The 15,692-nt window shown below is 37.3% G+C and overlaps 1 protein-coding gene across 4 annotated transcripts in view; it reads right to left on the bottom strand.

Moving 5' to 3' along the window:
* The window catches only part of ADGRA3 (adhesion G protein-coupled receptor A3), a 122,880-nt gene that overhangs the window by 44,930 nt on the left and 62,258 nt on the right, over window positions 1-15,692 (bottom strand). For all 4 annotated transcript variants that reach the window (XM_036852556.1, XM_036852557.1, XM_036852555.1 and 1 more), the window contains 3 exons: window positions 10,440-10,604; window positions 7,583-7,784; window positions 6,495-6,650 (listed from right to left, as the gene is read on the bottom strand). In XM_036852556.1, the coding sequence (XP_036708451.1) occupies window positions 6,495-6,650; window positions 7,583-7,784; window positions 10,440-10,604 (523 nt within the window). The remainder of the gene's footprint in view (window positions 1-6,494; window positions 6,651-7,582; window positions 7,785-10,439; window positions 10,605-15,692) is intronic.

The raw sequence follows: 15,692 nt of genomic DNA, 5'->3' as shown, positions 1-15,692 counted from the left end.
TATTTAATTTTAATGTAATAGAAGCAGAAAATAACACTGCAGCTAGAATATTTATGTGCCTTGGAGTTAAGTACTCCTGGGTTAAGATTTCAACTGTCCTGTACATGTTAAATGCCCATAGCAAATTATTTAGCCTCTCCAAGACTCAGTTTGCTCATCTGTAAAATGAGACCAAGAACCCTATGAGAAGTGCCCAGAATGTCTCATTTCATAGTAAATTAAGGAAAAAAAAACAAAAAAAACAGAAGGCAAATATCTTCATTAAGTAATTCATGCAGTTTGAGAAAAGTCAAGAGATCTAGGCCCCTCCCCACATTTATGTTTTCAAGCACGAATCAGCAGGGGGTACCCTCAGCAATTCTAAGAACCAGAGAAGCAAGAATTACAGACACATGTATCTGCAGGGCAGTACGCTGGGCAGTTGTTTGGGGACAGCCAAGATGGAGATGGGAAATGCAGAACTGACATGTAGTCCAAACCTGACTAAATAATAACAAGAGCAGTTGATATCATTATTTAAGTTCAAGTAGTCTTCATGGTTTTCTCCTAATTACAAACTATTATATCGAGATCATACCTATCTCAAGGTATGTTATGTTGCCCTGATTATTTTTAATGAAGGAATTGCTCTGTTGTGAAAGTCAAGTTTTAAGAGTGTATTTATGTCACTGTTAACTGGCTTCAGCATCCTAGGGGCCTGGGGACCCCACTGAATGCTTCTCAGCTTGTTTAGTTAAGTAGTCAATATTCAATGAGAGGTCTAATTGTGATGATCATCAGGACTATGGCAAAGGTGAAAGCTCTGATGTCACTGTGGTACAGAAGTAAAGAGGATGATGATGGGGAAATGGGTGGGAAGGGAAGAGGGGGGAAAAAGATTGAAAATAATGTCACATGGAATAAATGTTGCATTTATTCTCCATTTCTTGACAGAAAGGATTTGAGGCAGCCTAACACAATTAAAAAGATAATTTATCTTTTAATTTAAAAAGAATTAAGAGTGAGAAATACAGACTTAAGAGAGACACAGTTAAGTCAAAAATACACGTCAATGCAAATACCATATCATATCATTTATATGTGGAAACTAAAATATGACACAAATGAACTGTATATGAAGCAGAAACAGACTCACAGACATAGAGAACAGATTTATGGTTGCCAAGGGAGAGGGAGGGATGGACTGGGACTTTGGGGTTGGCAGATGCAAACTACTACATATAGAAAGGATGGACAACAGGTCCTACTGTCTAGCACAGGGAACTATATTCAGCATTCTGTGATAAACCATAATGGAAAAGAACATAAAAAAAGAATGTCTCTCTCTCTCTATGTGTGTGTGTGTGTGTGTGTGTGTGTGTGTGTGTGTGTGTGTGTGTGTATAACTGAATCACAAATTAATGCAACACTGTAAATCAACTATACTTCAATAAAAAAATAAAAAATTACATGTCAATGGCAGAGCTGCTGGGACTGGGGAAAAATTGATGCTTACTATGTTTCTAGTCAAGGCAATAAAGACAATTTTACAATTAACAGAAAGAAGAACATTTCCTCCAGGTAGACAAACTTGCTTTTATAAAAAAAAAATTCTTAGTAAGACGGGAATAAAGACACAGACCTACTAGAGAATGGACTTGAGGACATGGGGAGGGGGGAAGGGTAAGCTGTGACAAAGTGAGAGAGTAGCGTGGACATATATACACTACCAAACGTAAAATAGCTAGCTAGTGGGAAGCAGCCGCATAGCACAGGGAGATCAGCTCCGTGCTCTGTGACCACCTAGAGGGGTGGGATAGGGAGAGTGGGAGGGAGGGAGATGCAAGAGGGAAGAGATATGGGAACATATGTATATGTATAACTGATTCACTTTGTTATAAAGCAGAAACTAACACACCATTGTAAAGCAATTATACTCCAATAAAAATGTTAAAAAAAAAAAAGGAGAACCATCAAAATATTACTGGTGAACATGAAAAAAAAAAATTCTTAGAACACATGAAGAACATTATTCAAGGAAGGCAGAGTGTAATGGGCAACACCCTCAGCCATACGTTCACAACAAATGGAAAAGCTGAACTTCTAAGATTCCTCCAGTTCTCCCAATGGAAGCAGATTCTGTTTTTTTCTGATTACAGAAACATTATGTGCATCTCGTTTTCTGGAAGTATGAAGGTCTAAGTACTCTGGACAATTCTCATAAAAGTGAAAAATGCTAAAGGAAAAAAGTTACCTTTTAAACGCACCACTGATCAGTGAAAAAATAAAGGCCCCACCAGAGACTAACAGCAAAACAACAGGAATCCAAGGAGCTCTGAGGGTGAACTCAGCTGATCACCGACTATGTTTTGACTTCCATGCAGGGCCTAGGCCCCACCAACACGGGCCTAACAAGAGAAGACCACTGCGTAAAGCTGATAACCCAAAGGAGACACTTCCAGGGTCAGCGCAAACCGGCATTAAATTAGCCTCAAGAAAGGAAGGGAATGGCAAGGAAACTTGAAACTTCCCTGTCTTGACCCTGGCATGAGGTGGGAGGTGAAAAGATCTCTTCCCTGACACTTTGTCAACACAAATCAACCTTCACACAGGACTGAGAGCAGAGTTCACCTTTTTTCTGTGGTCTGTAAAACCTCAAGCCGAGAACTAATTTCAAAGTGACCCCCTTACCCCGATACTGCCCCTCGGCACTTAGCAGCAGCACATAAATATCACACTTAATAATGACACATTAGAGCATTCTCATTCGGACCACTCATCACCAACATGAATCAGCACGGTTCTGGACGTCCTCGCCAATGTATATATAACCAGAAAAAAAGAAGGATGTGTCTTATATAGGAACAGAGAAACCAGCTGTTCTTTACTGGTGACATAATGGTCTGGAAAATCCCCATAACCAACTACAAAATTGCATGAATGAATTCCCAGACACGAGGTCCACATTCTCTTTTAACAAACCATAATCAAGGAAAATTGAACATGGACTAGGTATTTTATGATAGTAAGGACTCAGAATTCATTTGGGTGATATAATAACAGTATCATGGTTCTATTTTTAAATTCCTTATAATTAAAAAAAATTATGGATGAAATGTGACATCTAAAATTTGCTATTAAATGTTCCAGCAATGAAAAAGACAGAAAGATACAGAGAGTGAGACAGAGAGAGAGAAGGTGGGGGGGATAGAAGACAAAGGAGATGAGTGGATAGGAGAGATGAAACAAGATTGGTAAATACTGAAAATTGTTGAAGCTTTGTGAAAGGTATTTTTAAAAAGTATTAATAATAACATTCCTTCTCCTATGCTTTTGGCGTGTATAACTAATTCACTTTGTTATAAAGCAGAAACTAATACACCATTGTAAAGCAATTATACTCCAATAAAGATGTTAAAAAAAAAAAGTTTCTGGAAAGTTTTTAAAAAGTTAAACCCAAAGAGAACTTTTTTTTTAAAAAGCAAGATAAGGATAGAAAATGAAGATTCTACAGTGGTTCTCAAAGCCTGTGCCAAAGACTTGTTGCCCAGTATCACCTGGAATTTGTAGAAATGCCAATTCTCAGACTCCCTTACAGACCTACTGAATCAGAACCTCAGGGCATGGGGCCCACCAGTCTGTGTTTAACAAACCTTCCAGGTGATCATGACACACACACACATTTGAGAAACCATGTGGTGGATGGATCAAAAGGCCAGAAGCTGGGTCTTTGAAAATCTTAACAATACAGAAAAGTCTGACAAGTAAGATGAAGGAATAAAACATTAAAAATACCGAAAATGAAAAAGAAACATAACTGTCAATACAGAAGTGATTATGTCTTAAAATGAATAAATGAAAGAACTTTACATTTAAAAATATCTGTACATAAAAATGTAGTAAATTAGCATTAAGGTGCATGCCTCACTCACATATTTAAAATGAGAGCACAGTAAGGAGACTATATCATGTAACCAACTCTAATCTTCATAGACTTTCTCATCTTCTGAAATGGATATACATTTGTTTTCATAAGAGGAATCACTATCGTAAATATGGAACAGACACTGCCTGACAGACAACCTTCAGCTCTTTTTAAAAGAACCCAGTAAACAAATCATTTAGATCTGGCAGTTTGATAGCTTCCAGCACCCACCTAAGACAACAGAGTACCACCCTGTGTTGGCTAGATTCAATCACAGGTTATTTTAGTTGTAACAAAATCCACAGCAGAATAACTTTTTGGCCATAACAGAAAAATCAATTTAATTGTTTGTCCAATTATGCTATATGCATTTAACGATACCTCAGCATAATTGTATGCAGTGGTAATTAACTTAAAACGAAGCCCTTAAGCCTCATATTGCCTCTTAATATAGTAATAAACAGTGAAAGCGATGGCCTGCAGTCTAAGTTTCCAAAGAATCAGATGTCTGTCACTGCATCATAGGTAATACTACATTTATACCTCAATTGTTCAATCCTGAGTAATTTTCCTGTTTCTTCTATTTATACTTAATAAGTTGCCATCATTTGTTTCCAAAGATGATTAAAATTTTACCTCCTATGTTAGCCAGTGAAAGTGACAGCAATCTCCTTCAAACTAAGTTTGTAGATAAGTAACTAAAGCAGTCTCGTGATTTTTTTTTTTAAGGACCTCTTTCATAGTCTCTGAGATCATAATAATGTTAAATTTCCCAACCCTATAAAAAGGATATCCTAGCTTTGCAATGACTCTGCAAAATAGTTTCACCTATATTTCTCACTTGTGCACACAAAGTTTGTGCATTACACAGGGCAAGTATCATCCCCCATTTTAAAAACAAAGGGCCCATGGTTAATAACTGACGAACCAGGTCCACTTCCAGTCCTCAACAAGACGCTTCCCCCTAAGAACATACCAAAGCAGCAGACCATTTTTTCCACACAGCAGCAAACATGGTGGAATGTACACCTCGGGGCACCACATTGCTCTTCCTGAGTTGGGAGGTGTACAGAAGTCCCTCACACCAAAACAGGGCAGCATGGGAATAAACATCTATTACATGATGGCAAAATCTTTCTCAAGGTCCACATTCCAAATGCCATTCCAATTACTCTAGTGACCACCTTCCATGAATGACTTCTAATCATGTGGGCAGCTAACCTGTGATTATAATCAACAAGGGAGAGCAGTATTACCACAGAGGCAGAATTCACACGGCTCCTCCCAGTGATAGAAAAATTTACCATGCGAAGCAGGCTGTGGCCCAAAGACACAATCAAACAAGAGAACAGTTCATTAGGAAACTGTGGCCTGAAGTTCAGATAGCAACACAGAAATGCTATCTCATCGTCAAGTGGTCCGTTGACCTGAATCCCATTTACATACATGTCACTATTTTCTTTCCTTTAACAGCTACGTCACATCAAGTAAAGTACCTCATGTACTAGGGCTGCAGTTTCAAAACTTATCACCAAAATGCAAGATATTAATAGATACTTTACAAAAAAAATTCCTTGGTTAAATGATTTAAGGAAAAAGGCATATTACTTACCTTTCTGCACATTAATGAATCTGAGATGTCCCACATAAAGAAATACATTAGACTTTGTTTAGTCCAGTCTTTTCCCCACAGTACTTTTGGAATACAATGACAGGGCAACACTGTACTAGAAAGTAAATGTTATACAGCAGAAACTTCTGGATTAGACAGCCAAGGTTCTTGGGTTCTGTTTCCAGCGCTGCACTAACCTAGCTGAAAAACCTTAGGTAAATCATTTAATTTTCTCTGGGCTTCAGTGTATGACCTAATCTAAGTTCCTTCTACCTTTAAAATTCATTTTTATGTAAGTGATTTTATCACAAGAGAAACAGTTTATATAAAGCTCTCACCTAGTTGGAAACTTAAAGTTTAAGAATATATTAATCTGCATCTAAAAAATTATTCAGAACATTATTTGCTGCTCATTCATTCTGAAAACCGAGGTTGTCAAAGTTTTCCCTTAAAGGATATCATGTGGACAAGCATATCACATTTTTAACGTGGCCCCTTTTCAAAGCTATTAAATTTTCATAACGTGTATTTTAATCATAAGGAATTTTTTTTAAAGTTCCTAACATAGTCTTTCACTTCTCTAGGACATTCCAAAAGCAGTTAAGCAATTTAACACAAGATCTGGGGGCTTAAAACTCTCATTAAGACGGATGAACACCTGACACTGTGGAGAAGAGAAATCCCAGGCAGCCCGAGAGAAGCGGCCAGGCTGACCTACAACGTGATGCAGGACGCTGCTTTCTCACAGGCTGGCTCTGCCCTATCACGGTGATTTCCAAGAACTGACAGTTCACCTCTACTCTTCCCAGCAAGTCACTATAATGGAGCATAGGTTTTTCAATGACAATTTTTAGAAGTTAAAAGGTATATTTAGTTCAAATACAGCAAACATAAACAGGCTTCCAAAATACAGATTCAACCCTATCACATGACCATTTGCTGATATGCTATATGCTACAAATCTGAACCAGAAAATACCTCTTTTGATTTTTCCTCTTTAGTAAATCTTCCAAATTTCTCTATCATTTCAGCCACAAATATAACATCCATCTTGTCAGAAAAGTTGGCTGCTTCCACCGTGTAAGCCAATAATTGTCGGGCTGTGGCCACAGCGTTGGTAAGATTGAGGGGCATCTATATGAAAAAGGCAAAAAGAAGCACTTAGCAAAATGATGGACGAAATTCTGACATCTTACCTTTGCATTTCAAAACATGGCAATGAATTCAAATGTTTTATCGTTTACTCACTATGACCTTCTTAAAGTGCTTTTCCAAAACTGAAATATTATTGGAAACTTACCTGAAGGAATTATTTTTAACTTGGAATGGAATATAACAGTACATAAATGGGCTGCACAATCTCTTCATCTCTACCTAGCCAAATTCTATATATACTCAATTCCAATTGCCTAGTAACACCTTTCCCGAGTATTCCAGCCAGGAAGGATCAATATCTGGCCTGGAACTCCTGCCACATGGGAGCATGAATCACTTATTTGCCTCTTATCTGTACTGCCATGCACTGCCAGTAATGTCTTACATTTGTTTATTTATTGACTTAAACACGACTCAGCACCAACCATTACAAAAAGTGTATATCAGGTGCAGGGGAACGTAAGAAAATGTGTAACACACAGAAACCACCTGCCAGCTGCTTATAATCTGCTATGGTTTAAAAAAAGACACACAGAAGCAGAGATAAGTAAAAGCATACGAATAGTACAAGTGCAACAAGGGATCACTTGTGACAAAGGATTTATAAAAGGAACTAAAGGGTAGCTTCCCAGGTGCACTTGAAGGATGGTTGGGATTTTGCCTGGAGATACAGATGATGAAGGTATTCAGGCAAAGGCACAGAGTCAGGTCATAACTGGAAAGGAAGGGTGATGCCAGAGATGTCCTTCTCTGGTTGAGAAGGACAGGTCTGATCCCAAAGACACAGTCCACTGAAGTATAAACACCAAATGCTATGCTTTACTAGTATTAAAAAAAAAAAATCTTATGTATTTGGTGTGAGAACCACGTTTTACTAGCACCCTCAGCAGATCTGAAGACTTTCTAGTTACCTGATTAAACATATAAAGAACTCTAGTGACATCATTTGCATATTGGCAGCGAGAATAATCATCATCCGCCCAAAAGCCACCTCGATCACATCTGCGCCAGGCCTTTCTCTCATCCTGTGCGTTTCCGGGATAGATCCCACCGCTGTGGGTATTCCGAGTACACTGCAGATGTGCAGTAATGCCTGCCAGTGTTCTGGGCCACCTAGAGAGACGAAGACAAAATGGCCTAAGAGAACCTACAGTGACACTAGTAACAGCAGAGGAAAATCAAGGTTTAGAACATGTCACACAGAATCAGAGAAAAATCAAGAAGAAACAAAACTCCTTTAATAATAAAGACCCCCAATTTTTTTTTAAGTTAAAATGGACTAAACCGTTTTAAGCTATCAGCCAAGTATATTTTATTACCGTAACAGAATATTTTCCTAAAATATTCTAAATATAAACAGACAGGGAAACTGTATCTTACCCAGTAGAAAAGAAAAATGGTACACTAAATGGTCCTGCGTTTCTTTTTAATTACTGTTACTACATTGTTGGCTTATATAACCATTAGTTACATAAGGTCAGAATCTTATCCAATATAAACAGAATTTGCCCTTTCACAGAAGGAGAGTTAGTATATGTGTAGAAAAGAGCTACCATAGCAGGCCCAAGACTGCTGTCCTTAGAAAGGCCTGCTTGCAATGCTGGCCCTTCGGTGGCACCTAGGAACTTGGGGCTTGGAGTGTTCCCATAAACAGTTAACTGGTAAGGGTGATTCACTGTACCTAGACTGTCTGGACAAGCAATATGGTGTATGTTGAGCACCTGCTTTCTTCCTGGGGTTCTGAAATTTTGTTATCAGGTAGGCCGAGGATGCCTACATGACCAGCTCCCAACAAGAACTTTGGGTGCTGCGTCTCCAGTGGGCTTCCCTGGGCAGAAACACTATACAGAGGCTGCTGTCTTTTCAAGGCTGGAGGAGTAGTGAGCTCTGTGTGACCTTCCTGGGAGGCAGAGATAATCAAGAACCTTACAAGTGGATCTCTCCAGAACCCAGCTGTGTCTTTTTCCCTTATTATCCAGCTATGTATATTACTGTATCACTATATCTTAGATGTCACTACAGCTATACGCTGAATCCCATAAGTCCTTTTAGCAAACTTCTGCGCTTGGCTGGGATGGCGGGGGTGGGGGTGGGTCTTGAAGACGTCCAATACCATATACAACCGAATATATCTGGGTGAAGCCCAGATAAATTGTACAGTCACTGTGCAACTGAATTGACTACACTGACCTGCTGGTATGGACCAGCACTAACTGGATTGAGAGAAATCTTTGTTATTTGAGCTCTATTTCTCCAAAACTGGGAATGAAAATAACATATTTAATAAAAGTTATAGCTGACTCATAACATATGAACTGCTAAATTATAATATCAGCCACACCAAAATACAACGCATTATGAAAAACTATATAAAAGATCAAGCAAGACTAAACTAAATCTTATTAATGCAGTGGAAGTTGTAACTGTATAATATCTTACGGAATGTCAAAAGATAAATAATTCATTAATCAGTTAAATGATTAGACTCTACTTCTATTTTTAAAAATGGAAAATACTCCAAAACTATGAGTAAAAACAGAAAATCCACCCTAAGGAGAAAACATGCTGTGACTATTTAATGAAGATGTTGAATTTAACAAAATTAACAAATGTTATATATTGCACTTTAAAGTATACTTTAAATATTTAAATATTATAGATTAACAGTTAACCCACATACAAAACTTATCCATTGGCAATAATAAATTATGATTTCCACACATTCATGTCAAGGAGAATTTTAAAAGGGGGAGGGGGAGAAGGATGAAAGACAATTTTTAAAAAATCAATGAAGAAGTAGCTGAGGTAAAGATGTTATTGCTTCTTTACCTTTGACTTGAAAGATTAACACCAAAGGGCTTTTTTTCTTATCCTTAAAAATCAGACTTACAGCCACAAGGCAGCAATACCACCAATCATAAGACAGCTATAAACTGGGTATTCAACAATCTTTATGCTGCTTTACAGAGCTACATATTTCCCTTCATTTATATTAACTGCATAACTCATTACTAAAATTCTAAACATAAAGAACTTTAGGTAAATAACATATTTAAAGATAATGTTTTAAAGCAACTTTGAAAGTAAGGAGAGTCTAAGGTAAAAGTTGTTAGCTCTCACAAATTCTAAACTTTCTACTAAAAAAATAGCAAACAAATCGCAGTACTTAACCCATTCTGATCATCTTAACAGAGTCCAACACTAGTGGCTCCCCAGCTTTCAGACCACCCAACAGTCTTCCTTTCTCAAAGTCCCTCTTGCTAAATTGCCAGAAGAACCAAAGGGGAGGAAAAATGGTTATGTGTTTCTGCTAATTATGATGTCTACTTAACTGCCTACGGTTAAAAGTCAATTAGCACCACAAAACCTTCCAAAGGTCATCCAAAAAAAGCCCTTAAAAAAAACAGGAAATGCTATTAGCACACTATTTCAGTAGAATTTCCAAACTGTTTCCTAAAGTAGTGGTTCTTAACTTTTACAACAAAACCACCTGATAAAAATGAACACTTCTGGCTCAGCCTTCAGAGACTCATAAATCAATAGATCTGAGATAAAGTTCAGGCACCTGTTTCTACTTTTAATCTCCATAAATGATTCTGAAATCACTTATGGGTAGTCCTTAGATATATAAGGATATATATGTGAATACACATACATTTCTCAAATTTTCTTTCTGAGGATAGGAGACTGATCACATATGTCTATGCCTTTGAGAATAAAAAGATGAGGGGCCAGTCAGCCCTTTCCAGCACTCTCCATGTCACTGACCTGAAATCCCCTTTATTGTTTACCACCCTCTCCGGAGGACAGTATTGCGCAGAGCTTTCTAAGACCACAATATCGACGGTTCTCGTATTGTTCCCACGTTTGGACTGGACGTGACAGCCCCAATTTCCAGTCGATCCAGCCTGAATATTAGAAATGGTTAGGGCACTGCATGAAGAAAGAGTTTAAAGAGAGAGAAAATATGGTTAGGCAAGAAGGAAGACAACATGTGCTTCGATCATTCTTTGAGCAAACATGAATGTATGCTGCAGGCCAAGCGCTTGCTTGCTAGGTTAAAAAAAATAATAATAATAAAAAAATAACCCCTCCATTTAAATACTTCAGCAGCAAGTCAAGACAGGCAGGTAAAGGGAGACCTAAAATACTACAGTAAAGGCTATAGCAGAAGAATGAATGGAGTGGCACTGAGACTTCTCCCTCCAAGAAAAGGGAGGGCAGGCCACCACAGGGAGCAGAAACCAAGTGCCAAGGCAGAAACATCATGGCACTTCCTTCAGCAAAACTAAAGGAGAGTCAGTTTCTGTTTTGTCTGTAAGTTCATTTGTAACCTTTTTTTTTTAAAAATTACACATACAAGCAATAAAAACAGAAATAGACCCAGAGACATAGAAAACAAACTTATGGCTACCAAAGGGGAAAGGGGGGAGGAGGGATAAATTAGGTGTTTGGGATCAGTATACACACACTCCTATATATAAAATGGTAACCAGCAGGGAACTTCACTCAATATTTTGGAATAACCTATAAGGGAGAAGAATCTGAAATAGATACATGCATACATGTATAACTGAATCACTTTGCTGTACAACTGAAACTAACACATTATAAATCAACTATACTTCAATAAAAAAAGAAAAAAATCAAAAACAAAATGATAATTAAAAAAAAAACTAATAGAGAGTTTCCAAGTTACATCTACCTTTTCAGATCCATACTCCAGCATGAAGAAGACTAATATTATGAAGTGTGTAATTAATATTTAAAATGAAATATTTTGTGGAAAAGGGGTTAAAACCTGTCTCTAAAAAGATTTAATAAATTACCAATTAATGCTTTAACAAAAGTAGCTTTCCATTTAAAAGCACACTTCAACTTATAATAACAGCTATATTTCTAAATAGCTGTCAGAAAATTCAACTTTCAAGATGAAATCATAATTCTCTAATATAAAACCTATTAATTAAAGAGCAAATGTCAGAACCTTCAATTAAACTTTATTCCCCCCACATGATCTACTATACTTTGCTTTTATGTAGATACAAATAAATCATTAGACATAAAGCATGTATAATTTTAATTAACTTAACAAAATAATGCCTTGAAATTAAAACACATTTTTCTAGCTTCCTAAAATCATTAATGGCTACACAACAAATGTTCTAATAAAGACTATGAGGCACTGTGATTCTGAATTAAAAAAATATTTATCATCTTTACTAAGTTAGTAAACAAACTAAAACACTGAAATAAATATATTCAAGGTAAAATGACACAGAAGAGTTTGACATTAAATTTAAATAACCAGAAAGTCTGTCAAACATTATACTTTGCATAACTCTACTGAACTAGGAAGAAGTATATAAAAATTTTTGGCAATAAAAAGCATTCTCTAATCCAGAGATCTCCAAATTTTCTTGGTTCACGGTTCCTTCACTGACTAGATAACTTCCACAATGCCCCTAGCCTAAAAGAAACACCTAAGGTGAAAGCAATCTACAGATTCAATGCAATCCCTATCAAACTACCAATGGTATTTTTCACAGAACTAGAACAAAAAATTTTACAGTTTGTATGGAAACACAAAAGACCCCAAAGAGCCAAAGTAATCTTGAGAAAGAAAAATGAAGCTGGAGGAATGAGGCTCCCTGACTTCAGACTATACTACAAAGCTACAGTAATCAAGACAGTATGGTACTGGCACAAAAACAGAAATGTACATCAATGGAACAGGATAGGAAGCCCAGAGATAAACCCATGCACATATGGTCACCTTATCTTTGATAAAGGAGGGAAGAATATACAATGGAGAAAAGACAGCCCCTTCAGTAAGTGGTGCTGGGAAAACTGGACAGATACATGTAAAAGAATGAAATTAGAACACTCCCTAACACCATACACAAAAATAAACTCAAAATGGATTAAAGACCTAAATGTAAGGCCAGACACTATCAAACTCTTAGAGGAAAAAATAGGCAGAACACCCTATGACATAAATCACAGCAAGATCCTTTCTGACCCACCTCCTAGAGAAATGGAAATGAAAACAAAAATAAACAAATGGGAACTAATGAAACTTAAAAGCTTTTGCACATCAAAGGAAACAAGATGAAAAGACAACCCTCAGAATGGGAGAAAATATTTGCAAACGAAGCAACTGACAAAGGATTAATCTCCAAAATTTATAAGCAGCTCATGCAGCTCAATAGCAAAAAAACAAACAACCCAATCCAAAAATGGGCAGAAGACCTAAATACACATTTCTCCAAAGAAGACATACAGATTGCCAACAAACACATGAAAGGATGCTCAACATCACTAATCATTAGAGAAATGGAAATCAAAACTACAATGAGGTATCAGCTCACACCAGTCAGAATGGCCATCATCAAAAAATCTACAAACAATAAATGCTGGAGAGGGTGTGGAGAAAAGGGAACCCTCTTGCACTGTTGGTGGGAATGTAAATTGATACAGCCACTATGAAGAACAGTATGGAGGTTCCTTAAAAAACTAAAAGTAGAACTACCATACGACCCAGCAATCCCACTTCTGGGCATATACCCCGAGAAAAACATAATTCAAAAAGAGTCACGTACCACAATGTTCACTGCAGCTCTATTTACAATAGCCAGGACATGGAAGCAACCTAAGTGTCCATCGACAGATGAATGGATAAAGAAGATGTGGCACATATATACAACGGAATATTTCTCAGCCATAAAAAGAAATGAAACTGAGTTATTTGTAGTGAGGTGGATGGACCTAGAGTCTGTCATACAGAGTGCAGTAAGCCAGAAAGAGAAAAATAAGTACCGTATGCTAACACATATATATGGAATCTAAAAAAAAAAAATAGTTCTGAAGAACCTAGGGGCAGGAGAGGAATAAAGACGCAGATGTAGAAAATGGACTGGAGGACACGGTGCAGGGGAGGGTAAGCTGTGGCAAAGTGAGAGAGTGGCATGGACATATACACACTACCTAATGTAAGATAGATAGCTAGTGGGAAGCAGCCGCATAGCACAGGGAGATCAGCTCAGTGCTTTGTGACCACCTAGAGGGGTGGGATAGGGAGGGTAGGAGGGACATGCAAGAGGAAGGGGGTATGGGGTTATATGTATACGTATAGCTGATTCACCTTGTTATACAGCATAAACTAACACAACATTGTAAAGCAATTATACTCTAATAAAGATGTTTAAAAAAATGCAATTGACTGTAACAGAATAAAATAGAAAGAAAGACAAAAAAATACACCTAGGGCGGTTCCAATGACTAAATGCAATCCTAAAACTGTGTATATATGTCCTAATAACTTAGAAGCCATTTGAAAAAAAACCACACATCAATTAAAATATTTCATTCTTAACCACAACTACTTCCTAATGGGTTGTGCATGCCTACTGGGCACTCCAAAATTAATCAAACATTAGATACAGATCAAACAGTGATATCCGTATTCCTTGTTCCAAAATGATTTTTACACACTACTTGCTTTGCACCATAGTAACTGTCAAAATCCCATTATCTAAAGTATGGCACCAGCAAAAGGGATGCAGCATCATGTAAATTCAACACCCTAACTGCCTGGAGCTGGTAGCTGTGTGGTGTCTCACAAATGTCCAGTATCACTATGCTCAAACACTTAAAATACCGCACAGCACCTCCGTTAACACACTGTGGCACCCCAGGATACATTAGCATACCCTCTGGGGAAAATGGTCCTAACCTAACTTTCAGTAATACCTTCAATGTCTAAAACCAATTATCGGAATAAATTTTTCAGGAATCCTCAACACGACATATTAGGAGATTTAAGGAGAAGGAGGTAGCTTCAATTTCAGTGTCTAGGAAAAATACAAACTCTGATTCTTACTAATGAAGGATCAATGACATGAGGAGACCAATGAAGAATCAAGAGGTGTATGAGGTTATTAACCAGTCCAATAACCACATATTTCCTTTTCCTACAACTTCTTTATTATTCTGGGGTTAACTCTGTGTAAAGGACTTCTCAGTCTTCATATGAAAGATTTTCACTTTGGTAAGTGTCCCTACCAACAAAAAAATGTTAGGCGAAGTTGCTATCCTTAGAATTAATTTTTTTTGTAATGCTAAAGGAATTTAGATTAATTTAAGCATGACTTACAGAAATAAATTTATAAAGTAAATCTAGTTACTTTATAGCTACAAAATTTAAGAGTTAAATTAAAGCTCTTGGAACTATATCCAATATCCTGTGATAAACAATAATGGAAAAGAATATGAAAAAGAATAATATACATATAATTCAGTCACTTTGCTGTAGAGCAGAAATTAACACAACACTGTAAATCAATTATACTTTTCAATAAAATTTTTTTAAAAAGGCTCTTTTATTCAGAAAAGGGTTCTATTACATTTTTAAAGCTTTTCTGTTGTATTATATGTCAATTATTGTCTACTCAGAAAATAAACTGCTTAAAATATACAATTTGGGGACTTCCCTGGTGGCGCAGTGGTTAAGAATCCGCCTGCCAATGCAGGGGAAACGGGTTCTATCCCTGGTCCAGGAAGATCCCACATGCCGCGGAGCAACTAAGCCCGTGCGCCACAACTACTGAGCCCGCGGGTCCGCGTGCTGCAACTACTGAAGCCGAGCGCCTACAGCCTGTGCTCTGCAACAAGAGAAGCCACTGCAATGAGAAGCCCGCGCACTGCAACGAAGAGTAGCCCCTGCTCGCTGCAGCTAGAGAAAGCCCGCACGCAGCAACCAAGACCCAATGCAGCCAAAAAAATACATATATATACAGTTTGCTAAGTTTTGACGTATGTATACACTTGTGAAATTATCACACAGTAAAAATAATGTAACAATTAGAATCTTCTCACTAGAACTTAATATTAAGTGCAAAGAACATATAAAAAACTTTCCTAACAATCTTATCCCCTAATAAAAGAACTCTGCTTCTGGTAATAGCAGAGTGGCTCCTATCAAACCACCCTCCCTGCAATTAACAGTTAGTTATAAGCTGT

Source organism: Balaenoptera musculus, chromosome 5 (assembly GCF_009873245.2).
Source record: "Balaenoptera musculus isolate JJ_BM4_2016_0621 chromosome 5, mBalMus1.pri.v3, whole genome shotgun sequence".
Lineage (NCBI taxonomy): Eukaryota > Metazoa > Chordata > Mammalia > Artiodactyla > Balaenopteridae > Balaenoptera > Balaenoptera musculus.
This window is presented reverse-complemented; position numbering and strand designations above follow the sequence as displayed.